A 26,247-nucleotide genomic window follows, 5' to 3' on the forward strand; every position below is an offset into this window, starting at 1 on the left:
TGAAGCAGACTTCAGTCTGACATGCGACACCCATGCAGAACCAGCCTAGATCCCCTCCACCTAGCTCTAGACACTGCAATGGGAAGTTTGGGGCAGAGCAGCAGGAGACAGGACCCTTCTGGGGCCATTCCAACTGCCCGGGGCAGCTGCTGGATGGGCACCTTGGTCCCAAACCTTGCCAAGATGAACCCAGGGCAGCACACAGAAGGAAATCAAGGAGAGCCCCGACCCTCTGTCGCCTAATCTCTTTTTATACTAACGTCACTTGAAAGCTGTAAAAAGAGCAAGTAAGAATTCTTAAGAGTAATTTCTACGGTCTATGTATTATTACTTTGACAACCATAAAGCATTCTCTCACTGTGGCTAATGAAAAAAAAAGAAGATTTAAAACAGATGTTTATGAAAACATTTAGTAAAACAACCGTAACAGCAAAACGCTGTTATAAGATGAATCAGCTATGGCTCGGCTTATGGCAAGGGTAAAGTTTGTATGGCACACCTGTAGTAGTTTTTTTGTCTTGATACTAATTTCACAAACAAAACAAAAAATCAATTCACCTTCCACATTCACCTTAATATTTTCCCTCCTCTTTTTAACAACAGAGATAAGGGATCCGTATGATGTTATTCAAGAACATACTACTGAGAAGTTTTCAAACACATTCTGATAATAAGAAAAAAAGTCTGCTTAATAATGTGAAAAAATATTTGTTTTGGTTTCATGTTTTATAGCAGGAATGAAAGAGCAACTTTCCTGTCCCAGAGCTCCACTGTAAATGAAACCTGAAAGGTTTAGCAGATGTCTCACATCACAACAGAGCTAGACTTACATGTGCAGAAAACAAGTTGTTAGAGCACCTTTAAAAATATTAAAATTTCAACTACTACTTTACTTTTTTGAAACAAGAATGGCCAGGCACTCCCCACAGTACTGTAGAATTTATTATGAGGATACTTCAAAAAAAAGAAAAGAATTATTTTTCACACAAATTTGCACATAAACTGTAGAGTAGTCATAGTATTTTCTTTAATTAAAGTTGCATTTTCAACTTCAACATCAGTTAACGATGACTGATACTACCATTTTCAGATTCAATTTCACCTTTGAGAGAAAGGAAGAAGCAAGGATAAATTAGGATGCACAATTCCACTCTAGGGAGGTTTGTTGTATTTATATTATATATTGTCCCCCCCCCATATTTACAGAGTACTTTGTATTTCGATTTTTCCCAGATCCTTTTGCTTGAAGCAATTAGAAATCTGCTTTGGATAAATTCTTTATTCCCTCCTTGTGGTAGCTCTATTAAAATACCTCGTTTAAAAACAGAAGTGATAATAGAGACAGGGATTATCTTTATAAGCATCTTAACTATAAACTAAAGAAAACATGCTCAAATTCTTACTTCCGATAGTAATACTTTGTATGTCTAGATTCAGACTTCTATCTTCAGAAGACAAATGCTTTAGAATTAGCATATTTCCACCAGATATTTCTGTGGGCAGACAAAATATACAACTCTATAGTAAACATCCGCTTATGTGACTTGCTGTAAGCAGCACAAAAGAAATCCTGTCCTGTGCATTTTGTGGCTAAAAAAAAACCCATATGATTCACCAGTATTTAACATCCTTTAAAAACATAAAAAGATGTTCTTCATTAGTGAAAGTACATTTTTCTCTAAAATTCGCTAATCGAATAAAATGAAGCCTCTGTTCTAAAGACTTGAGTAGCATTGCATTGTCCAGGAAAAAAGCCCACTCGATTCAGAGGAACAATGAGCATTTACAGCTTTGTGGGGGCATGGCTGTTCTTTCTAGAGTTTGGCTGAAATCTTTCTTCTGCTGCATAACATTCCCCAAAGGTCAGAGCAGGAGCAAAAATGTTAGTGTAGCTGCAATCTTGATTTGCATATCCTCATTTTGCATTTGAGCACATTAACACTTAAAGTCAAATAATCATTAATGTTACTCAGAGGTTGTGTACTTGCAAGATGTGCCCTGTATCAGAAGCCCAGCAATTTCTTCCTATATTGTAGATCTCAATTATCACTTCACGTTTCTCCTGTATGCTCTGCTTAAATAATTTTGGTTCCACTTCCACGACAGGTGATTTAAGCTTCAGTCCTAAGACATCCGAACTGCCGTCTTTAATGATTATGGTTCAATCCTGCCTTACGTGGAGACAGGGAAGAAAGGGAAGAGAAAGATTTTCTTTCTTCGTATCAACCTTTCACCTCAAAATGTATATAAACACGTGGTTGAAAGCTGAACTGGAATAACCCATTCCTCCAAAAATTTGACATCGAGAGTATTAACTATTATGTGCAACAATACATAAACATTGCAATCCTTTCACCAAAACTTCTATTTGGATTCATGTTTAAGGTTACTGCAGCAAACAATAACTTCCAGAGAGACAGCATGCACAAGGGAATGGCAAACCGTATGCTACAGCACTGATCTTGCAATAGATGGAACAGCCTCGTTAGCAGAAAATGCACAGAAAAATATCTTTATTCTCCTAATTCTAAGAGTGTTGAGAAAGACAGCCAGCTTGCACATAATAAATATGGTCTTGTAAATTAGAACTTGCAAATTGCTTTCCCTCTAAACCTAAATCCCTCACACTAAAATGGCAATGACATCGACTGTACAAAAATGTTGTGAACAGCTGGAAACGTATCCGTACCAGAAAGAGGAATAACCCTTCTACGTGAAACTAGGATCTGCGAGTACATGAAATTAGCGACCCCTTCCCTATTAATCCCGGATTTTGATACAGTATCATATATCCAAATACAAGTTCCAGATCCAGAAGCTTTGTGAAGAGACTGATAGCAGAATATTAAAAGGCAGGTTTACTGTCTGGGCATTCAGCCAAGCAGTTGCATATTCCCAGCCACACACAACAGGGAGAGCAGAGCCACAGTTCCACAGTAATAGGATTAGAGCTCAGAGATAGCTCAGTCTTTCATCTTGAGATGGCCAATGTGAAGTTCTGGCCCTGGTTGTGAGGAGCTGTTTCAGTTTCCTACCACCAGCAAATGCTTCCTACTCAGCTGCGCAGCTGCCCTCCTGTGACACAGCACGTAGGCATCTACAAATTAAAACACTACTTACGGCCGAAAAAAAGTACGCCCTTCATCTCCTGTTCAGCCAACCAGAATCGCTGCTGAGATGGGAGATGAAATATTATTTGTCACCTTTCTTCCCAACGCCTGCTCGCTGCTGAGAAGTTATATAACCACGCTGAATGTTTTGCAAGCAGCAAAACAAATCATTTGAGCTCTTCCTTTCTGACTCATTCTTCTCAACTACAGTCATAATCATAGTCCATCAAGGTTGCCCAGAAGCGAAAAACACACGTCCCTATTCAGCAAGTGTTTTTGCAGGTAAAATGCTACACTTCTGTGTAAAGCTGGGATCGTCAGACCTAGCTCCGTGTTGCTTTGTGACGATGTCTCATCTGAGTAATCAGAACTGAACAAGTGGCCTTGCACAGCACAAAGCAAGAGCTGTTTCTTAGAGCTACCAGAAAGCAATGGATCTCAGGCTTCCTTTAACATATGGAGGAAGAAAAAAAGTTGCTAGAATTTCAGACTCTAGCAGCCCAATCAAATTAACCTGCAAGTAGCAGCTCGGTCTAACACAAACTACGCTGGACTCCATTTCACATACATTTAGTGTATCATAACTGAAATTGTTCTAAGCATTTTTAAACTAAAATACAGGTCGGTTGTGCAGGTTTAAGTGTTCAAACTTCTTTTAAAAACATAAGGGTTTTTTTTATTAATGAAAGTAGGTTTTTCTCTAAAAATCATTAACTGCATAACATCTAACATCAAATGTTGTGAAATTTAATTAACAGTGTCAGTTTGAATTCAAGAGCAAACCTAGCTGCCTGTGCAGTATTAAACCACTGTTTTTACAATAAACTAGAAGTTAGGCCAAGGAAGGAGATGGCAGCTTCCACACACTTCTGGAAATTAAGAAAGATGAGAATTATTTCAAAGAAGCTATATTATTTTGCACCAGTGTCGAGCACACAATGTTTGAAAACACAATATTAAAAAGAAGTCTTAGAGAGTTTCAATATATATGTTTGGTCCAATGAATTAAGAAGCAGCTAACTTCAGTAACACCTGCTAGAACACGTTGCAGTGACTGTTGCAGAAGAACTGCTCAGAAGCCAACAAAAGGACAGCATCTACCAGGGAAGATGATACACCCTTACACTGCAGCCCATGAGTCACAGCTTTGCCCTGCCTGTACAGCTACCTACCGGAGAGTTTCTTCTACTGAAGAAAGGAAATGTTTCAGGCCAGGGAATGTTTAATGCCACGCTGAAGTAGTAGATGAAAGCACCTCTCCTTCCTACGAGGATGCAGCATTACTAACATCTTGTCCAGGGCTCAGTGCAGACTGCACATGCTTATGGCATGATGGTGTGGTGCTGCCTTTGTGGCTGTACTGGTTTTGGAACTGTTTCCATGACAACTTGACTCTTTACATTCTCCTTGCACTTTGTATTTATTGTGGTTCTTCTGCTTCCTCCGTAGTTGGCATCTGAGGATTCCACAACATATTTTGGGGACTGGTATGCAATATAGTTTTTATATTTAACTTAATGAAAATACATTAGGGAAATCATGAACTCTGTGGTATTTTGCATACTAGCTAAGCAGAGTTTGCATCCAGATTCGTGCGCTGTTTCCCTGAAATTATAGGAATACTTATACACGTATCAATGAGACATCCAGGGCTCAACTGGCCAATAGGTGCACAATAACTGAAAGAGTTCTTTACAGGCAACTTAAAAGAGGCAATTATATCAGATTATAGAATGATTCTTCTTATTTAAGCACACCCATTTAGAAAAAAATCCTAAACATTGGCAAGATGATGTTGTTTTATAACATTAGCTCTCCCCCTTCCCTCGTTGTGTAAGAGCTCACTTAAAAGCAACCCAGAAATCCAGCTGATAATATAGGGAAAACATTTGCAACTGAAACATTAAGTGGTGTCAGAGGTGTAAAAGCAAAGGACTGCTTTTTTTTCCCTAAACTGAGTTATAATAACTGTACGTACTACTTGCAAAAGCAGCATTAAACCACACGATTCTGCATTACAATCAACTCCCCTAAGAGAAGAGGGAGGTGCGACAAGTCAAGATTTACCCCTGCAGTGCTGCTGCTTTGCCAGGTCTTTTGCAGAGGGCACTGAGAGCTGCCAGCAGAGGTTGTCTCCAGTTCACCCAGCATCAGCCAGTGTCAAGCCCAAACGCCTCCAGCTTCCCAGGAAACCTGGCCCAGTGCATCCTCATCCTGCCCTACAGGTAGCCTATAGTTATTTGTTTGGTCTTGTTGCATTAGAAAAAGCAAAATGCTTACACATTTATTTTAATCACTATAGCTTAAAATCAAATCTTTATTCCAGCAATAAACATACTTTATTCCAGATGACAAATTAATAAAGCTTCCAATTAGCGATGATATAAATAATTTTTAATCAACCCACAATTGCCAATTCTAGCTGTTCACTACAACTAGTTTTAAGACATTAGCCAACAACCAGAGTTGAAGCTGTGTCTCAACCACTTTTCAAAGCAACCGTGCTGCCAGGTTGATAGCTGGGAATTGGTTCATTTGCTCTTGATGCTTTTATGGTTTGAGCACAGACCTTAAGAAACCTGACTCCTTTACCTGGGGGCATTCTCTATTGTTATCTTGCTTCTATCCTCTGTTTCATTCACTTAGAAATGTAGTTTGCTTAGATTTCTTTCATTAAGAACATGGCTCAGAGAGCCAACGTTATTCCTGCTAACATCTTCTCCTAGGGAGACATTTGGACATTTAAAAGGTAACTCCACAGCTGCCTGCGAACAAATATATCATGGAGAATTTTGGCTTCATTTAGCACTAAGTCACTTTGTTTACTAGCATTTTACAGACTACGTGTTGTACATTCACAGCTGTACACATATTAGCCTAGAATTTGTTTAAATAAAGCAGTTCCTTTGAGTTAGGTAACAAAACACAAAAATTGGGATTTCTTCTGCCCAGGGCCTTTAGGCAGATCAGAGGTAAGATGGCTAGATCTGTTTTCCAAGCCAGTACAGCTATTCACGTACAACACAAAAACACATCCGATTTGAACATAGAAACATGTTTTTCCCAACTAGAAATGAACAAGTCAACAAAATAATGAAGAACAAATGACAATTTCTTTGGACTTTAAGAACCCTTCAACAAAGACCTTCTGACAGGTTACTAGGGAAACTACATAGTCATAGAAACAAAATGTGGTACAGTCATTAAGTTAAAAAAACTTGCTGTCAAAGTAAAGAATATGATTAAATGCTCTATGTTTCAGATCGAAGAAAACATTTGAGGATCTGTACTAAGAGTTTATTCTCTGTATTTACTGTAGAAGATGATGGGATATAGCAGAATTTACTTAATCATTATGTGAAGTGTATACACCTTACTAGCTCAAGAAAATGGTCAGTTTGGGAACGGGTACTGTATAGCCTGACCCTGCAGTGTGAACCATGTTCAAGACTTGCAGTGTGCGCAGCTAAATGGCCAGAGGGGAAAGATTAAACAAAACAAAATGAAGCCTTACCATCCCATTTCATTCTCTGTCTTATTCATACGAGCAATAAAGAATGCCTCATATATTAGGGAGAAAAATATAAGCTATATAAGCAGTTTAAGATCTTATATTTTACATAAAGACATTTGATGAAAAAGTGAAGTCACAGTAGTAACATAGTGGGAAGTGAAACTACTGCATCAATGCCACATTCATATTGGCAATAGCTCTTGCAAAACTATCAAAGTGTATATTCTCTATATTGCTCCACGCAGGCTCTCGTCTGTTGTGATGAAACTTCCCCTATTTCTGGAGGAAAAAGGAAGTAGAGTAGCTCTTGGCAGTTTTCATTAAAAAAGCTACTTATCATCCTCCTTACGTAAGACTGTTACAGGGACAAATTCATAATTCTTTGGTATTAATGTATTTTAAAAAACAGGAACTTTAGAATTCTAGAGGGAAGTTACTGCTCCTTATGCATGTATCTTTGAAGTCACTTAATAGAAACCAATGGCAAAGACAACAAAAAGTCAATACAGTTAAGTCAGTTTCTTTCAACTCTTCTGTAGCTTTGAAATATGAACAAGTTATTTTCAGCTCAGTTCTACAAAACTTATTCTGATGATGTACGTTACTTAGTGCTTACACAGTCTGACTTCCCCTTAGTTTTATTGAGTCTTTTACATAGTGATGCTAAAGCTACGTATCATCTCATGAAAACAGCAGGAAATCTGCTGACATGCAAGGCAGAAAGGTTCTCTCACACAGAATTCAGTGTTCTAGCTACATCTTTGTGCTGCAAGTATCACATACTGACATGAGAAAACCATCTGAACAAACATTTGGTATTCCTTGCAAACTGGCTATTCAAGTGCCACCAAAATAGCATCCTGGGTTCTGTAAGTAAACTTCATTCACGTTGAGCACAGTAATGGGACAAGTTGCTTCTGATGTTACCTTTCAGATTCAGTTTTTTTTAAACAGCAAATTTCAACAACTTTTGAGCTGATGCTGACACCGTCCTGTCCTTTCTACCTTGCATCAGCACTGTCACTTGTCTGGCCCTCCTGTGAGCTGGCTGGAGGACAGGAACTGACTCTGTGTACAGTCAGCTTCTGGATGGGTTTAGTCCCTTGGCCCAGATCATCACATGGTCAGCGAGCACCAAAGCTGTCACAAGTAGCAGGTGGGAATGGGAATACTGGGCCAGCACTCTGGCTGAGTTGACTTGTGCTGTTGTAACCTGCTGTGGAAGGCAGTCACCGAAGACCCAAACACTTCAACAGTCACTTCTGTACTTACTAGTGCCATTGAAAACCATCTGAGAGAACGTGTTACTGACTGTTTCGCCTAGTACCACAGTTCCGTATTGTTTCAGTGCTTTTCAAAGATTCAAAAGAACCTTAAGGCTAAGAGTTGAATTTGACACTAAAAAGTTTTAAAGTCATCAGCTCTAAAACATCCATTTTCCAAGTGCCAGGAGCCCTGAAGTGCTTTGAGTTAAGCTCTCAGGCTTTTCTCTTGATCAACTGCAGCACTTTGAATTACTTAATATTTTTATTATTTGAACTGTACTAACTTTTAAAGAAATTGGCTCTGTTCATGGCACGGTATTGATTAAGACTAAAATGGGTTTTCTTTGTATTGCACCAGCTCAAAGGTAAAAGTTCCCATGCTGGACAACTAAAGACTAAGAATTTATGACAGCATCAAAACTCACGTCCCTGAAATAGGAGAGTTAATAAGCTTGTACACTAGCTCATTTTTATATTTCACTTTTAAATACTATTGTTTGTTTGAAGCCTAACATGTTAATTTAAACAAACAACTCCTAGGGTCATTAAGCTGACCAGAACATCTAAGTTTGCTACTAAGGGTCAGCTTAAAGCTCTTGCTATAACAAAGGAGGCACTTTCAGGTAACTCAGCTATCCTTGTCCATAGGAAACACTTGACAGAGTTCTTGTTTATGTGATGATCCTTCAGTTTTCACACTCCCCAACCGGAAGAGATGAAAAGTAACAGCAGACTGCTTTCCTCTTCCAGGTTACTTATAAACACAGTTAGCGCATTTCCACTAGCAGTAAAAACTATTCAGAAGGTGACAGAGTAAAAAACAAGCTTGGCTGAACTCTTAAGAGTACCCGTTTCTCTGTGGGTGCCTGTTTGAGTTTGTTTTAGGGTTAATGCCTTTTCAAACCCTTCTGACCACATTTCCCAGAGCTGATCTGAAGTTCCGAACTTGCCCAGGGTGATGCAGTTGCGCAGACCTCTGGATCTGACCCAGGACTGCCCAGCACTGAGCAGCAGGACAGTTCACCTGAATGGTGAATTGAGAGATCCCCAGCAGCCATGGAGGTCACGCGAGTGAGATGAAGGTAGAGAGAAAGATAGTTAAAAACCATTAAAAGGATCAAGCAGTTGGTCTTACAAATATAAAATAAAAAGGTTGGGCCTCTTCAATTCAGACAGGAAAAAAAGCTTAAAGGTGGGGCAGGAACATGACTGAGCTTTCCAAAATTAACAAGGCAGCATACTGAATTGAACACAACCTGACTGACACAAAGGCTCTGAAGGAGATGAGTTTACTGCAACATGCTAATTCTTGCTGAAGCTCTCAACTGAGATTTCTCAATTAAAGTTTTACCTCCTAATTACAAAGCATTAACTCTTTAGCTGGTAAAGTGCTGCTTAGAAATACAAGTGAAAAGTCATCTTCTGTACTGTGAAATCCAGATGACTGTTAGAGAAAAAACTTTGGATTTCCAGCATAAATCTGCATCCAGAGGGCTATGTCCTACAAGATACAGCACGAATTAATTCCAGTGCAACTTCCCTCGGAACACTGTTTTCTCAGTCACAGTTATGACTAAGTATTTCTAGAGACAAGACCTAGTTCCCCAAAGTCCTCCTTAAGCAAGCAAATCCCAGACGTAAAATGCTGTCCTATTCAGTATCAAAAAAGAAAAGGGACAGACTTCTCTAACTCAATATCAAGCTGGATGGATTAAAGAATGATTCTGCCTTAGCACGGGGAATTCGCCATTGCTTTCATACCAGGTAAAACAATTTTGGTGTAGGCACAACTTAAGTTCTCAGGTAATGGCTCCCCTGAAATTGCCGCAGACTACACGGTTGCAATTCCACTCTCAGCTCACCCACTCATTTGGGATTACTGCGTTAAGGAAACTTTAGGAAAATTCTTCACAAAAATACTGACCTCCCTTTCTTTTGTATCGCCTCCTTCAGTTTCACATACTAAGATTTGGAAAACAGCAACCAACAGACGAATTTAAGACTGCCTCTTGAAGGTAACAGTCACTTAGCCCTCTGTAACACAGAGATTGAGCAAATTTTAAATGCTACTCAATTGATTTAGCTCTTATGGAACAATCCTACTTTTTCACTCCTTCACTTTCTTCTCCATAGAAAGTCAATAAAAATTTAAAATCACATCATAGGAGAGCGTACTTCAGGTAGAAACACTTCCTAAAGCCAGATTTTGGGTTAAACTTGATTCCAGCACTAATCTATTCTTGAGCAATTTATTGCTCTTGGCTACAAGTAATTAAACTAAACAGAAAATGGCTCAGAAATATAAACATAGGTATATAAAGGGGAAAAATGCTCGTGTCTTTCTCCTAGCTTCTAAGTCACCGTTCATGCTTAGCTGTTTTAAATTGCCCTCTCTATATAAACATATGCAATCCCACAGAACATTGCAAATCACTCTTCACCCAGAAGAGTGAAAAAGAACAAGAAAAATCTATATGCTATGACTTTAAGATTGTAGCTTGCTTTTATGGACATTTCAAAGTGCTTTAAGAAAAAAATGTCCTCTTGAAACCAAATATGATAGTTTATCTAAGTAGTTGCATTAAATATCCAAAGAATCTTCCATTACTATTTATTATGATTTTTTTTTCTTTAGGTAAATTTTCTGCTGCATGTATTTTACTTGTTTTGCATGCATGAGCATAGTGCACATTCAACAAAATATTAGAAATGTCAATGGAATGTTAACATTTACTGTAATGCCCTGATTTTTAGCTGAAGTACAAATAGCATTGAAGAACAATTTGAGGTAGCCTGCTAGATTTTATCCAACATTACTTAGTAAATTTTTAGTGCCTGTCATCGTTCAAACATTCTGCAAGTACTAGATCTTCTTCATCTATAAAAAGACTCTTCCATTTCTGAGTAGGAAAAAGTGTTTCCACAGAACATATTTGAAAGTTAAAAAAATTCTCTTAAGCAGTCCACACTGTAATCATATTATAAAGTCATTAAAAGTGAATTAGATAGAGGGAGATAACAATATGTATTTTATACAGGTTTGGAGATGAACTATAAACACTCATTTATCCTTTGTTTTGCTGGCTACTCCACCCAAGTTTGTTGTTTTGTCTAACAGCAAATTTCATGCCTTTTCCATCACTGAACACCGAAAGGTGGAACAATCTGGACAGTATCTAATGAAGAGACAGCACAAGCCTCGAAACTGAGTAATTTGGCAGCTACTGTAAAGTAAGAGTACAGGCAGAAGAGTTGAAACAACACGACTGTGGCGATTGAGCTTATAATCTGAATATAATTAAAGGCTATTGGGGGAGCACAAAGAAGCAAAGACCGAAAAAGTATTCATAAATTAGACTTCAGGCACCAGGGTCTCCAGGAATGCATTTAAGATCACAAACCGGAAGATTTAATTACATGCTGCCTCTGCTACAGAAATGCAACTGTCATTAAGGAGCGTGATGGTTATAATCTTGTAAGATTCTCAAAACGTGGGTCATGGTCCATGAAATATGTAAGGCCCATTCACAGCTGGGCTTAGTACTGGCAGTAAGTAGGATGAACTGGTAAACAGCTCTAAAGCTTACCTGTAATACAGAAGAGCCAAGCAAATTTTGTATTTATACCATGCACACATCTCAGATGTATGCTAGGCATCGACATACAACAAGGCAGGACTTTGTACACAGATCTGGGAATCATTAAGCCACAGGTGCCATCGAAGTATGTTTGTAATACACACTCAGTGGGTACCATTCTGCAACCTGAATACTGATGTGAATGGCAGAAATATTTCTACTTCCACCTTGGACAGTGTTAAAAGAGAGTGGTAAGGCAACCTGAAAGTTTATAATGCATAGTAGTCACATCAAAGTCTCCTACTTATTCTGGTTCCTTGAGTTTACTCAAAAAAAAAAAACAGTGCTGCTCTCAGAGAATGTAAAAAGACTTAAATCTAGAGACATCAGAGGCCTAGAGAAAAATAATCAGTTGATGACTGACTGTTTAAGAATTGCTGCATTCTTACATTGCTACTTACATCTCCTTCCAGAGCTCCAGACAATTTACTGGAAAAGCCTTTCTCAAGACTCAATTTTGGAAGGTTGTGGGGGCAACTTGGCAGAAAAAGGGAGGTTCCTTATGTTTCCTATCATTTTCTGTTTGCACTGGGGAAAATTGTCATCTCAGGTCACAGACAACATCAGAAATTAATAAAACTGCAAGAGAAAACTATTGAGAAAGAACCCACTTTGGCATCTCAAGTATTCTCATCACCTACAGTCTGACCCTAAACAAGGGAAATTATGGCAATTTTGTGCCATTTTAAAATTTAAGACAGCCATTTAAAAAATATTACTTCCAGGATGTTTTTCAAATAGTTTAGATTTGTGGTGTTTGGTTTTTTTCTTCCGTTTCTGAATAAGAACCCTAAAGTAGGGACCACAGCAATCACAAATACAAACCTAATAAATTATTCCTTCAGTACTGTTTATGGGGTGGTCAAATCTAGAATTTGGGTGACCACCAAAAGAAACTTGTGAACTACTGCTCTGCAACAATAGCACATACTACTGCCTGGGGGATTGTATTACTGGAGGACTATTTCTCTGCCAAAGATTTAGCTGAAAAGGTTTAACCAATTTGTCTACAAGACCTGTTAAAAAAAACATTACCACTTTTTTTCAGCTCCTATATCAGAATTATTAGACCATGTGTGACTTAAGCATGAGGAATTATTTCTCTAAGTTTTAGCAGCTTAAAAAAAAAGCTTCATTCTGCAATGTATTTGAAAACATGACGCAGTCACATTTCGCTTATGCCTAAAATCCAAAGAGGTTCTTACTCTCCAGACAAGAAACCAAGCATACAAATAGTTAGCTAGGAGATATGAACTATCAGGTTACATGGAAAAAATAACTTCTATAAACAGATTTAAAAAAAAAATCAAATAATTTCCTATTTACTTGGAGTTTTACACAGTTTGTATAGTTGTGCTCACACCTTGGAAAAGATGACTGCCTCACTAAGAAGTGGTCATGAGCAATTTATATTTATCCTCCACAAACTTGTGTGCAGCTTTAATTCCGAATGCAACAGACAGACAATACATTAGTCATAAGTTAAGTATTGTGATGCTGGTTTTCAGCCAAGTCACTAAGACGTCCAAAAAGTGAGGCACTTAAAATGTGCATACTTCTTACTTCTTCAGAGTATTTCCTCGCCACAAACTGAATGAAAAGGAGATGTCACTGCCTGCAAATATCCACTTAAAACAAGAAAATTCCTCTCGCTTTACAACTCACAGACAACTTTCTTGCACTACCCATTTCCTCAGAAAACTCAGCGAAAGTGACAATAGGTGTAAAGAGATCTGTAAAGCTTGGGTTTAAACAGTGATATTGCCTTTTCCTTCTCTGGTATCTTCAACACGCTAGAACTGCAGCAGTGTGACAGTAAAGATAACGCTATAGAGCAGCAGGCAAAATGAAGAAAAGGCTAACTTTGAGCAACTCACCAAGCTGATCAGCCAGACTAAAATCTTTCGTCTTCTGTGGACGGCATGCATCTTTTTTTCCATCTAGAGCATATAAAGCAGCTCTAAAACATCCAGGCTACTCTTACGGAAATGACTGATCTCAACAAGCTTTAAGAAAAGCTTTAGCTCTGTTTTATGTGGATTGAATATTTAAAATTTAACATTATCATCTTATACATTACTCTCTTGAGAGTAAATCAGCTCTCCTCCCCTCTCTCCTTTATCTACTAATGCCTCAATGGCTAAACAAAGCAACGTGGCATTTAAGTGAATATTATTAATTCAGATCTCTTGAGGGCAACTGAACTATTTTACTGCTCTAGTTTAATAAGAGGTCAACTCATATATAGTCAGTTATGAATGAAAATAGATTAGAACAATTAAGTACAGCCAACAACTTTTATCAAGATTGCTGAAAGTTCTGAACCGATTCATTCTTATGTATTAAAGTTTAATTTAAGATATTTTCACCGGCTTAGTCTTTCCATGTCCAGCCTTACTGCAGCCATGCATGAAACTTGAGGTTCCTGAAACACAGTATTTGACTGGAAACACAAGATACAAGATTTCAGATGAACTCAAGCAATGCACTTCTGCATGGACTGCATCTTTAACGTGAAAGGCTTGTGAGTTCCAACAGCTCTAAAATCCTTCTGAACAATTAACTGCTAGTAGAGCTAATGACACTAGGTAAATCAAAAGAAACAGCAGATGAAAAAAACATCAGTGAGTGCTTCAGCTTAGATATTAATTGGTCAAATCTACTCTTGCAAGTGGTAAGTCACAGAAGTGAAAGATAGCCATCCTAGCAAACAGCATGATACATTAGTATCGTAAAGAGAACTTCAAGCTGCAATATCCCACCGTGGCAATGATTTAGACAAATGTGCCTGTAAGGCCACGGAGACTAGGAAATAGAAATTCTCCTCGTTCTGCCCTGATTTTGTTTTCAGGACAGACTACTTCAGGTATTTTTTTAATGTTAGAAAATAAGTTATGATGCAGCATTAGGCAAAAAGTATTTCTAAGCAGCAACCATTTGTCAGTTTTTTTTTTTTTTTTAAGCATTAAAAGGAGTTAAGGCTGGTTAAATGAGGCAGCCAAAATGGTCCAGTCTTATTAAATCGCTATTCAAGAATTGTATGTTTCTGGCTGCTGTAGAAGACATTAAGGCAAAAGCAAGCTCTTCTTAATGTCATACAGTTCCATTAGAGGCAAGTTTTAAATACAGAAACAAAAGCTTAACTTAAATGAAGCTACATCACTAGTTTATTTCATTTAAAGGACATAACATTATCAAAAGTCCTCTTTCATTAGACAGAGCTGAGTTTGTATTGGCTGGTTTTGCAGACAAAGTATAGAGGAATACTTATGCAGCTGTAAATTTTCAGAAGAAAATTCATTTGGTTATGCTGTTCACCCTGACTATAGCTACCAGCTTCTAAAACATTTCTGCTCCTGACTAAAGAGGAAGCAGAGCTGGCTTTTTAACCATGCAGTGGTTAATTGCTGACAGTTGGCAGACTTGTCTTGGTAACTTCAGATGAAATACAAATATTTGACTTTCCAAATTGCCGTAAGAATCTCACATGCACTATGCTTCCAACATCTAATATGCAGGGTAATAAATGTGATACTATAAATGGGCAGAATATGCCAATTCAAACTAAGAAGCATGAATACAATTCAAAATCAGACAAGTACAAAGGGCCCTCTCAAGAAAACTGGAGAATTTCTATCACACTGTGTATATATACACAATATTTTCCCTGTATACCATATATAGGTACCCTGTTATCTTACACAGTATCCTGCCATGCATATTCTGCCAGTATAGAATGTGTTCCCATAGAAGACCTAAAATTAGTATATTTGTACAGATGGTACCCATAATTATCATAACGATGCACTAAAGACCACAAATTTCTTGGAGGAGTATCCTCCAGCGAAGGGCTCAGAGATCACACCAACAAAACACTACAGAAATGTCTTCCTGCAATATAAGGGTCCTTATGTTAGATTAGAGTACAGTATTCATAATACCAAAAAAAAAAAAAAAGGCTGGCAAATTTTACTGAAATACAGTCCCAGCATTTTATTTTCCTTCACATGTTCACTCAGGAAGATATCTGCATTTTAATTAGCTGTGCATCTGTATGATAAAGAGGCTCAGTCAGGAGCTCTAGCAAGAAAGCCCCAGAACACATTAGGCATTTTTAAAGGTCTGTTTTCACACCATCTGAACAGTAACTTCTGTCAATTTAGAAAGCGGCTTAAAGCTGATGAAAGACTTCACACGGTTACTTAAAATGACTATACTTTAACAATTACTTATACTGATTGACCTTAAAGGGATCTGCACTATAGGCACTGAACAGGCATTTGATACAAATAGGGTAATATAACACCCAGGAATGTAACATCATATAATAATGTAACTAAGTTCTAAAGCAAACTGTTTACAATTAACACAAGAAGCCTAAAATTATTCGGGAAACTTCATCATCAAATCAGATGTTTTAATCCTTAAAAAAAAAAAAAAAGGAAAAAGTAGTTGGAGAGCTACCTAACTCCCAGTTGAAGTTGAGATCCCTGCTTCTTCAGTGCCTTTCTGAACCCTGGCAGCCCAACCAGGAGTTCTTGGAAATCCACAAATGGCAATTACAAAAGATGGGAAGAAAGTCCATAACCAGCAACCTCACCATTCTCTTTCCAAGGGCCACCACCTGATACTGAAGAACTGCAAGAGCCTAGAAATTGAAAGAGGATGAAGAACTACCCCATTATTCATCAACCAAGAGCAAAAAAAAGAAAAGAAAACAGCCTAAAAGCGGCCTCTCTGAAGGGGCTGAGAAAGGCAGAAGGAGGAGCCCTGTACAACCACCAACCTTTGCCACGGGCAGCCTGCAGTTACACAGCCCCTCTGATCACAAGAGGGGCTTGCATCAGCAGCTGAAACACTCAGAAGTTTTAAGGACCACTATTTCTAAACATCCAGAAGTTTGTGAACACAAATACATCAATTGTCAGGGCCATGCAAGCTTTAGAACATGACAACAAACAGCATCAGAGGAAATAAGCTCTTCTTGTAATTTAGCTAAATAAGTTATAAAAAATAAGCAAGACCCTTGTACTTGATTGGGAAGAAGGGAAATGAATCACAAGCTTTCAATACCCTTAAGGCTTATCTATCACTAGATGCACCTTTTTTTTTTTTTTAAGGTAAAAAATCTAATCAGCGAGGCTTCATAATACTGCCGGAATCATTTAAAAGTTGCTTTTGAGTTTCTATTTAAATATTTGATACTCTTGTCCAAAAGATGAGTTTACAGCTAAGCCAAATACTTTTCTAGGGAAAATCATAGCATGTAACCTATGTTTTTATTAAAAATCCAAAGTATACAAAGCCTTATTTATCTGGCCATTTATTTTATCCTGCATCTGCCAAGGCTCCAAGAACAAGGACGTTCATACAGCGACTCCTAGGATCTTAATTACAAAGATGTTTTAACCTTTGCAAATCCAGTTTATAGAGTTAAAATATAGTACAACTCTCTGTATCTACTGACAGACTGGCAGTTTCCACTAATTTTCCAGTTCAGGAGTAACTGCAGAAGGGTGTTGTGACATCAGCTTCAGCTAAAAATGCTCTAACCACTTTTTTGGCAGAATTCATCTCTGATTAACTATTTACAGGAACTCAAAATGGAGATGATTAAACTCCTGAAGCATGTTCATGAAGTTTTAATGAATGCTTTGATTATTAATATTAAGCAAAGGGACTTCTTTTTGTCAAATGTAACTGACATTCGGGTTATCTTTTGTTTAAAGAACAAAAACTAACAGTCTCCACAACTTGACAGTTCTGTTCTAATTAACAGTTTTGATTCCAAAATTTGAGTAGGTATTAAAGGGGTTATTATTGCAGTTGCTCAATTGAGGTGTATATCCAAGAAAGAACAATATAACACACCCATGCTTTCGAAACACTTCCTTGCCAAGCATGCTCAGATGCAGGAAAACAAGTACAGTTAGTATCCGAGTGCAATCCTTTTTCCTCAAACTAGATGGAAACAAAATGAATGCTGCTGCATACATGCAGCAAGACTCATTTTTCTAAACAGGATTTTTTTTTCCCAGGAGTACTGGTACCTGTGCTACATTCTTCAATTTTATTTGTGTAACTGCATGTGTAATTCTGACTACCACAATTTTAAGAGGGTTTAATTTCAAAAACTTCCAGATAAACTGTTTACACTTTGCCATTTCACAATCAGATAAAAATGTCCTATCTAACTTGAAAACCCTCTTGTTGTAGACAAATTGCACTGATAAGCAAAATTTATCGGTTCTCTTGCTCAGACACCTTCCTCTGCAGACTGGGACTCAGACAGACATGCTAACAGATAAATATGAATTGAGAGGAGGTTTGCAGATAGGAGGGGAAATGCACATGGGGGCGGGGGAAAACACATTTAGTATTGTTTCTTTAAGGCTCCCCCAGTCATCTCTCTGGGACAGCGCATCATAGTCACAAAAAGGGAAACAAATCTCCACTATGAAGTTCAAAGAAATAACCCCAATTCTCTGCAAATGCTCTTAGAGACAACATGATGCTTTTAAAGTCACCAAGCTTTACGAGACGGCAACTTCAGCCATATTCCCCAATCATTTTAATCAAAAAAATCTATGATCTTCTACACTGATAGGAGGACCATCATCTAGCCCATGTACTACACCAACATCAAAATAAACTAGGTGCTCTTAAACATACAAGATGTAGACCACTTCCTAGGGGGAAAAACACCCAGCATTCTGACTTAACTGTGGCAACACGCTTTTGCTCAAATTTACAAGCAGGTAACACCACAACACAACGAAGTCTAAAGTAGTTTATACTGAAAATAGCACAGGTTTCATGAATGAAAGATCTGTACCCAGATTTCATAAAGTCTCAAATGAGACTAAGTCTAAAAATGAACGTTTCTTGACCAGATCAGCTTTTAGAAACACTGCAAATGCTATTGTTTCTCACGCTATTATTTCTAGTCCCCAAATCTGCTCCAGGGTCCCAATTCACAGCAGTTCCCCGATTCTGTCACGCTTATCCTCCATGACATTTGTTCCAAACTATCCCTAAACCAGATGCAGAGCATTAATGACTCCTCAAAAGGAAAAAACAGCTGAAGATTTGTCTGAAAGCTACCGTCTTGTCAAACACTTGCAGCATATCTATTTTATTAGACTATCTCGCTTGAGAAATTGCAGATAATAACCCTTGGAAATGCCACTTGTGCTCATATACTTAAAAGATAAAGAGATCAAACTGAGAAAAGTTGTGAGAAGACGCAGACATCCTGCCACGTAAAGATGGCCTGGGTGACACGAGCTTCAAGTTGTACTCCACAAGGACCACGACAGAAGGCCCATGAAAACCAACCCCGGGAGCACCGTGCGAGGCACGCCACCGGTCAGCTTGACTTCCACGGGCTTCCTTCTGCAGAAAAACTTCAAAAATAAAGCAGCACAAACTTGACACCTGGCTCAGCCCCTCCGCAGGGCCACGCTCCACACGTGCCCGGCAGCCAGAGCCGAGGCGAGGCGAAGGAGCCAGCACCGGGCAGGGCGGAGCGGGAGGCGGCGGTGACCTCATGGGGCTTTGCTATCTTTAGGCGGGCTTGGAGGCGGCTCGGGGCCGTGCCGGCACCCGGGGCCGCGCCGGTGCCGCCTCAGGGAGCCCCGGCGGGTGGCGGCCGTACCTTGAACACCTTGCCGAAGGCGCCGTCGCCCAGCTCGCCGATGATCTCCCACAGCTCCTCGGGGTTCAGGTCCCTCTTGACGTGCTCGTACTGCTTCTTCTTCTTCTCGCCGCCCAGCTTGAAGATCTTGCGAAAGTTAAAGAAGGACATCGCGGCTCCCCCCCCTCACACACCCTCCCCTCACGGGGCCCGCCGCGGGCTGAGGGGAAGGAAACGGCCGAGAGACCCCCTGAGGGGCTGCGCGCTCCCCGCCTAGGGGCCGGCGGCGGGGCGGGGGGCCATGGCGGCGGCAACAAGTTGCCCGGGCGGCACGGGGAGGGAGGTGAGGCTGCTCCCGCTGAAGGGACGGGGGAAGGCGACGCTCCGCTGCCGGGCTCCGCTCCCCGCCCTGGCGCCGAGCGGGGCCGGGCGGCTCCGTTTCCTGCGGGGCGGGGCGGCCCCGGCGCCTCCCCCCCCCCCCGGTACCGCCCCCCCTCCTGCCCCTCCCTCCTTCTTCTCCTCCTCCTCCCGCCGCCGGCGCGTGCGCGCGCCCCGTGCTCGCTCGCTCGCTCCCCCCCCGCCCCGCCCCGCCCCGCCCGCCCGCTCCGGAACCGCCTCGCGCCCCGACCGCCGCTGCCGCCAGCGCGTGCGCGCCCCCTCCCCTCCTCTTGACGCATGCGCAGACGCCACGCCGCCCCCCTCCCTCCATCTCCCTCCCAACGACCGCTCGCTGGCAAAGGCGGGTTTTCAACCCCCCCCGCCCACGTGACGCGGAGAGGGCCAATAGGAGCGCGCCGAGGCCTCCGGCGGGTAAGTTGGTGTCTGGGCCCAAAATGGAGGAGGGCGCCCCCGCCCTCCCCCTTCCCCCCCCACCTCACCTCAGGGCGCGGCTGGCGGTGCGGGGGGGGCTCGTGTCCTCTGAGGGGCGCCTCCCTCTCCTGCCCCCCGATGTTTTTCCCTACCTGCCCCTCACAGGCCGAGGGGATCCATAAAATCGTTAAGCTTGGAAGAGACCTCCAAGATAATCTAGTCCAACCATCACCCAGCCGCCAATGTCACCCACTAAATCGTGTCCCCAAGCACCGCGTCCAACCTTTATGGAGGCCTCGGGCTTTGCAGAGGTTCCTTGAGGCAGAAAAAGGCTGCCCGGGGAGACCTGCTTTTGGGGGGATAGCCACTCTTTGGGGACACTCGCTTTTGCCAGCACTGCTTCTCCACCTGCCCCTCATCTGCCACAGCAGTCGTGGCTTGGCATAGCGTTACGTGCTGTCCCATGAGATTTGATCAGCGGGACAGACTTGATTTGCCATCCCTGACAACCTTCTCATCCCACAAGTGATTTCTTCATCAGCCCAAAATATGATTGCATTTTAATAGCCACGTTGTCTGTATGCTGCAAAATGTGTGGTGTTCCTTCACACGAAAGCGGGAGGTGTTCCTGTCTCCTGGATAAGATGCAATTAGCAGACATCTTGGAGGCAAAGTTTAGGCTCTGACAGGAGGCAGCAAGCTGATCCTGCAGTTAAGGCAATGATTTGAGACTTAGGAGATCTGGCGATGAGACAAACGCCCTGTGAGAATAATAATGTAACACCATATCCTCTTATGAACCTGAGTGCCTGCAGTTACCATTAATTTAAACCATTCATTAAAAACTTCTAAAGATCAGGCCTCCGGTGTGCACCATTCCTCAGACCATTTTATTAGCATGACAGTAGTTTGCTATCTAGTGAGGGCAGTTTATGTGTAAACTCAGTAACGCCAATGAGAGCTTGAGATAGACTGGTTGTGGGGATCATGGCAGCCGAGGCAGCCTGCTTGAAAGAAGCATGATTTTAAGGAATAGAAAGTGCTGGGATGGATCGAGAAGAGGATTTCAGCAAAGGAGTAGTACAGGTGTTTGTAGTAATAAAGGTTCGAACAGTGGTTCAGAGGGAAATAAGGGCACAGTAGTAGTCTGGAACTGAATTTTCCATCATGTCATAACAGTGACCTTGGTGGGTGAGGTGTGCTGGGGTAGAAGCCTCTTAAGAATATATTGGTGTTGTATGTTAAGTAATTGCTACTGCTAACAGTATTTGTAGTGTACAGAAACACACTGTGCTAGGTACTGCCCCCACAGAACAAGAAGATGGCCCCTGTCAGGAAAATCTTATGAGTGAAGTAACAATGTTGTCATAAGTTAATTTCTTTAATCTGCACAAAATCAGTTTCAAGGGTAGGCCTACTCTATGAATAGAGAGCCTCTCAAATACATTTGCTAACCTAATAGGAGTCCTGATTTGTTGTAGCAATCAGCATTGTTCAAAAATGATCTGGGGCTTTGTGGTTCCTTGGTATTGACAGCTGGGATGCATAACATGAAACCATTGAGGAGGGTGTTAAAGCCCAGACCATTTACGTGTATAAAGCTAATGCCAAGAAACAGCTGCAGTCTAGATGAGCTGTTTTCCTTTCACCTTTATGATCTGACTGGCTGCACCTATGAGCTTCATTTAGAAGTTTCATGTACATAGTTTGGGATTAAATACGATAAGAAAGTAAGTATTTTGATTTTAAATTGGATTTTAAAAGTGCTTTGGGGGCTAATTTGCATCTGGTTGTTTGAACTAATTGATGAGGACAGGGTGGAAAAAAAAAAAAAGGAATCCAAAAGCCTTAGCATGAAATCCTTGTATCTAGGCAGGATCAGCTTTTCTTTAGCCTTGGGGTTAATGTGACAGGGCAGCGGGGGGTGCGTGCGTGTATGTCAGAGTTTGTAACAGTAACTGGGAATAAATGCAAAACTGAGAAAAGTTCCTGAGCTACAAGTGAAGGAATGTAATTGGGTTTGCTCCCATAAGAGCGATGGCAGTTAGGCGACTGAGATACTAGGGCCGTGTTCTTTCTCAGCTCTACTGATGAACAGTGCAAGCAGTTCACATACAGCATCTACATAATGTATCGGTTTGCTTTTAACACGCAAGTGATAAACCAGATTCACTTGGAGCAGAACAGGGACAGTAGCGTCGTCCTAAGAATGACTGTTGCTAGGTACTGCAGACGTGTTGTTTTGGACTTTTATAAAGATAGTCTACATACCGGGGAGCTTTTAATTCATACAAGGTTGAAAATATGCAATGAAAGGCTGGCACAACAAATGAGCAATCAAGCTGATGATAAAGTTTTATTTTAAACTTTTTTTTTTTGCTTTTTAAGTGTAATTTGAGGTTCAAACATAGTATCTGAAAATGAGACTAAGCCACAGTTTTCTATTTTCCTCTTATTCTTCTCCTCTGAGTTACAGCTTGCCACTCAATCCTAAAAATAAACTCTTCCAGGTGAAGGCTAAGTTCTAGTAGCAAATCATTCTTGATTTGCATTGACTTCCTGGTATGGAGGAGGCTGTATAAAGCCTGTTGTGTTTTTTTTTTTTTATTGTTGTTTCTTCTTTTCTCCTGGTAGCAGGAGTTTTTAGCAACTGTAAATATTTTCAGATGGTAGGGATAAAAAGATAAAAGTGGATTATAAGTATATAGAAGTGTTGTCTTTAGGAATTTAATGCAATGCATTTTGAAAATTCAGTGCTTCCTTAAAATGCCTGAGTAGGCTGATAGTGAAGAACTATCTTAGTTGTACATTGAATAAACCAGCTTGGAAATAGCTGTGACTCTTTACTGCAATCCTTTTCTTCTCTAAAGGTTTAAAAGTCTCCTCCCTACTTTCTGTTGCTAAATGTCACTATCCTTTCCAATTGACTTAATTGCTTACACTTGCTACTGTTCCTACCTGCCCCCCTTTAAGTTCTACCTCCATTTTATTTAAACTGCTTTTCTCCAGCTTCTCTTCATTCAAAGTAAATGCATGTTTCAGAAATTTAATTAGAAATGTGTACTTTGCTACGTAAATTGCCTTAAACTGCAGTCCTACTTCCTGTCCTCAGTTCTTTCAAAAATATTTAATGGTATATTTTTATATTGTCTTGACTTTCTGTCCACCCACGCTTTCACTGATCTCCTCCGATCTTCTTTCTGATGTTTGAGTTCATTGAACTGCTATAAGGTCACGGGTGACTTGTTGGTGGCTAAATCTGAGACGTGCTTCTTGTTTCGTATGCCTTGATCTGTCTGTCACCTTTGGCACTCAACGCTCACTCTTCTGTTTTCTTTACTTGATGCATGTGGTATTTTTGTTGATGTTTTCCAGCTATATAGAGGTGAATTTTCCATAGACTATTTCTTCTGCTTTTTTTCTGTCCCTGGAGTTAACGTTGTCTCTTGTGTAGGATTCTTGTTTCAGTTGTAGACTCTACTCTGTCTCTGAAGTCATTCCCAAAATCTGCTGTGCTTCCTGCTGAATCTGACACCTTTTTCTTTGGAGTTCTGGATTCAATGGAACGAAGTTCTGGTACTTTACTTTGTACCACCATAGTTTTACTAATTTTCTGCTTATGAGAGAGTTTTAGTGATTCTCTCATACCTGACCTTTTTCTCTCTTCTCCCATTTCAGCAGACATTTTCCTTTCCTACTGTACCTGACTCCTCTATCCTAATGCTCTAATTGATGGTAGATAAGTACTGGAAAAAGTCTTTTATTCCTTTAGGGTGTTAAGAGGGTAGCCTAAATGGCTGTACGTTTTCCTCCAAAGAGCCTCAAGTCACAGTACCCATGTGCTGGAAGCATTGCAAGTGGTGACTGCATCATATACAGCGCTCCTTAAGCCCTTCTGCTAAAAGGACAGTTGATAGATCTGTAGCTTAGAGATGGGTATTTCTGTTCTGCATTTGAAAATCAGCCTTCTTCATAAAGGAACAGAAAAGGGAGAGGCTTGGTTTTGGACTCAGCGTTTTATGAACTTTTCTGATTTGAGTAACAGCAGTAATTCAGTCATGTTTAGTACAATAGGAAAAATGCATGTAATAGCAGAGGTTAGACACTGAACGAGGAAGTTTTGAGAGTTTGCCCATATGATAAGAGCCACAATCAATCTTGTCAATAACCCGGAAACGATGCATTGCATGGCTTCTTGGTTTTGATGCACTTTCGTAGGAAATATGCACTAGGATGCATCCATGGGAAATCTAAGAATTGCCACAGAAACACATGGCATGTGGAAGCTTCAACGGATATTGGTGCTACTTGATGTTTGTAATAAAAAGATCAAGAGTTAAAATGTTAGGAGTAAGATCTTCGAAAAATCTGGATTTAGTCTAAATTGGCCTAGCTTTTTCAGTAGTCAGTGGGGGAAGGTATCTTCAGAGGGCAATATACCCACTTGACATTCTTATATTTATTACACAGTGTTTAATTGTGTAAGGTGAGTTGTTCTAGAAACGTGTGACGGGGTTTCTACTTCCAACCTTTGGAGATAATGCTCCCAGCAAACCTGATCTTCTGACAGCAGGCAACACCTCTGGACCGATGACAGAGCAAATATGAATGTTCCCAAGTAATGATGTTTTATAGAATAATAGACTTTATTTGAAATCAAATGTTAGATAAAAAGCAATTGTATTAGTCTAGAAATCTTGAATAAGAATCAGATATTTCAATACATATTATAAGAATATTTCATGATGCATCAGATCAAATGTATTCAAGCTTTAATGTGTTAACTTAATTGAAGTTCTTGCCAAAAAAAAGAAAAAAAATAAATATTTGTTTTATTGTTTCCAGCTGGTCTGCTTCAAAACCATCTTCAAGGCTGATACTCTGAAACATAGTCAGGCTTGCATATATAATTGGAGGGGTAAGTTGTGCTTTTACATTTACTTGGGTGACAAGCAAAACTATGCCTTGGATTTAATGGGAAACGTCAACTGCTTTAAAATTATGTAGCTGATTGTTTTTATTGATTAATTGACTAATGTAGTTACAAACTTCAAGTCCTCTTTCATGATAAAATTTTGAAGAAGAAAGTTGAACACTTCTCAGTTTACATTTAATTTGAAAATTCCTATAAAATGAGTTTTGGGTTAGTATTATAACTTATTGTTGCATTGTGGATAGCTGTATTTTTTTAGTACAGTAGCTATTCTAAATTCTTTTACTCCATGTGTTGATGACTATAATAATGTCACAGAACCACGCATGAATAAGTCTACCTAGAGTATTGATTTCTTTTAAAATAATATAAAATCAAAATACTGCTAGCCTTAGCAATATCAGTGTCTTCTTTCTAAGCATTTTTTTCACTTGAGACTATATTTAAAGCAACACTTATTTGATCAAAACTGTACATGAACACGAGGCAAAGTAGTTAAAACTTGTAGAGCCCCCATCTGATGGATAATAGAAGCTTTAGTTAAGTCACATGAAAGCGTGCATTACAAATGCTTCACCATGTTTGTCTTTCCTCCAGATGGTAATTAGACCTTTTCCTCTTGCATAGGAGTCACGAGCTGATTTGTTCTTTTTGTTCGTGGCTTTCAAATTTGCATTAGTTCACATAGCAGCTAGGATTAGAAATTTATTAAGGGATAAAGATAGCTTTGCATCTCAGTCAATACTGGCACAAAATATCTGAATAAAAAACCCACATGTATTACTGCTTTTCTTTCTGCAAATCCCGAATTTCATCCTCCGTTTCCCAGGAACCTTTTTCCAGACTGGACATTATGTTCCCGTGTGATGCTGATCAGCTCTGGAATCTTAGGACTGAATAACTTGTTCTGCAATATGCAAATAAGTTGTTTGTTTGTTTGGTTTGGTTTTTAATTATTATTATGGCCAGCAACCCAGTGCTGGTTATGTAGTAAGCATAAGCAGGGTCATTATTATGCCTACTACACATATTATAAAAACATACCTTACTGAAAAGTAGGGAACATTTTGGAAGGAAAAAAAAAAGGGGGCAATCTGACAAAAGGGTAGGACAGAAAGCCACTGATTGTTTAGTAGTATCGAAGTAAGAGACATTGCAGTGGGATAATGTTGGAAACATATCTGTTATCAAAAAGAGCAAATAACTTTTAAATGTGAGATACCGACTGTTCATTAATGCAAAGCTAGGCTTTAAAATGTAAACTGTTACTGAGAAAAGTGTAGTATTTCACTGAAAAAGTCATTTTTACATTGCATCCACGTTTAACACAGTTTATGCATG

At 39.8% G+C, this 26,247-nt stretch overlaps 2 protein-coding genes across 4 annotated transcripts in view; one reads left to right on the forward strand and one right to left on the reverse strand.

Moving 5' to 3' along the window:
• The window catches only part of SLK (STE20 like kinase), a 48,673-nt gene extending 29,050 nt beyond the window's left edge, over positions 1 to 19,623 (reverse strand). The window contains exon 1 of one of the 2 annotated variants that reach the window (XM_035547902.2): positions 19,185 to 19,623. In XM_035547902.2, coding sequence (XP_035403795.1) covers positions 19,185 to 19,334 — 150 coding nt within the window. In that variant the 5' untranslated portion in view covers positions 19,335 to 19,623. The remainder of the gene's footprint in view (positions 1 to 19,184) is intronic. The other variant, XM_035547901.2, reaches the window with a different exon arrangement.
• Positions 19,624 to 19,892: 269 nt separating this feature from the next.
• Positions 19,893 to 26,247, forward strand: part of STN1 (STN1 subunit of CST complex) — a 42,389-nt gene continuing 36,034 nt past the window's right edge. Inside the window, exons 1-2 of one of the 2 annotated variants that reach the window (XM_035547903.2) lie at positions 19,893 to 19,973; positions 24,819 to 24,891. The gene's annotated coding sequence lies outside the window, so the exon portion shown is untranslated. The remainder of the gene's footprint in view (positions 19,974 to 24,818; positions 24,892 to 26,247) is intronic. The other variant, XM_035547905.2, reaches the window with a different exon arrangement.

Source organism: Cygnus atratus, chromosome 7, assembly GCF_013377495.2.
Source record: "Cygnus atratus isolate AKBS03 ecotype Queensland, Australia chromosome 7, CAtr_DNAZoo_HiC_assembly, whole genome shotgun sequence".
Taxonomy (NCBI): Eukaryota; Metazoa; Chordata; class Aves; order Anseriformes; family Anatidae; genus Cygnus; species Cygnus atratus.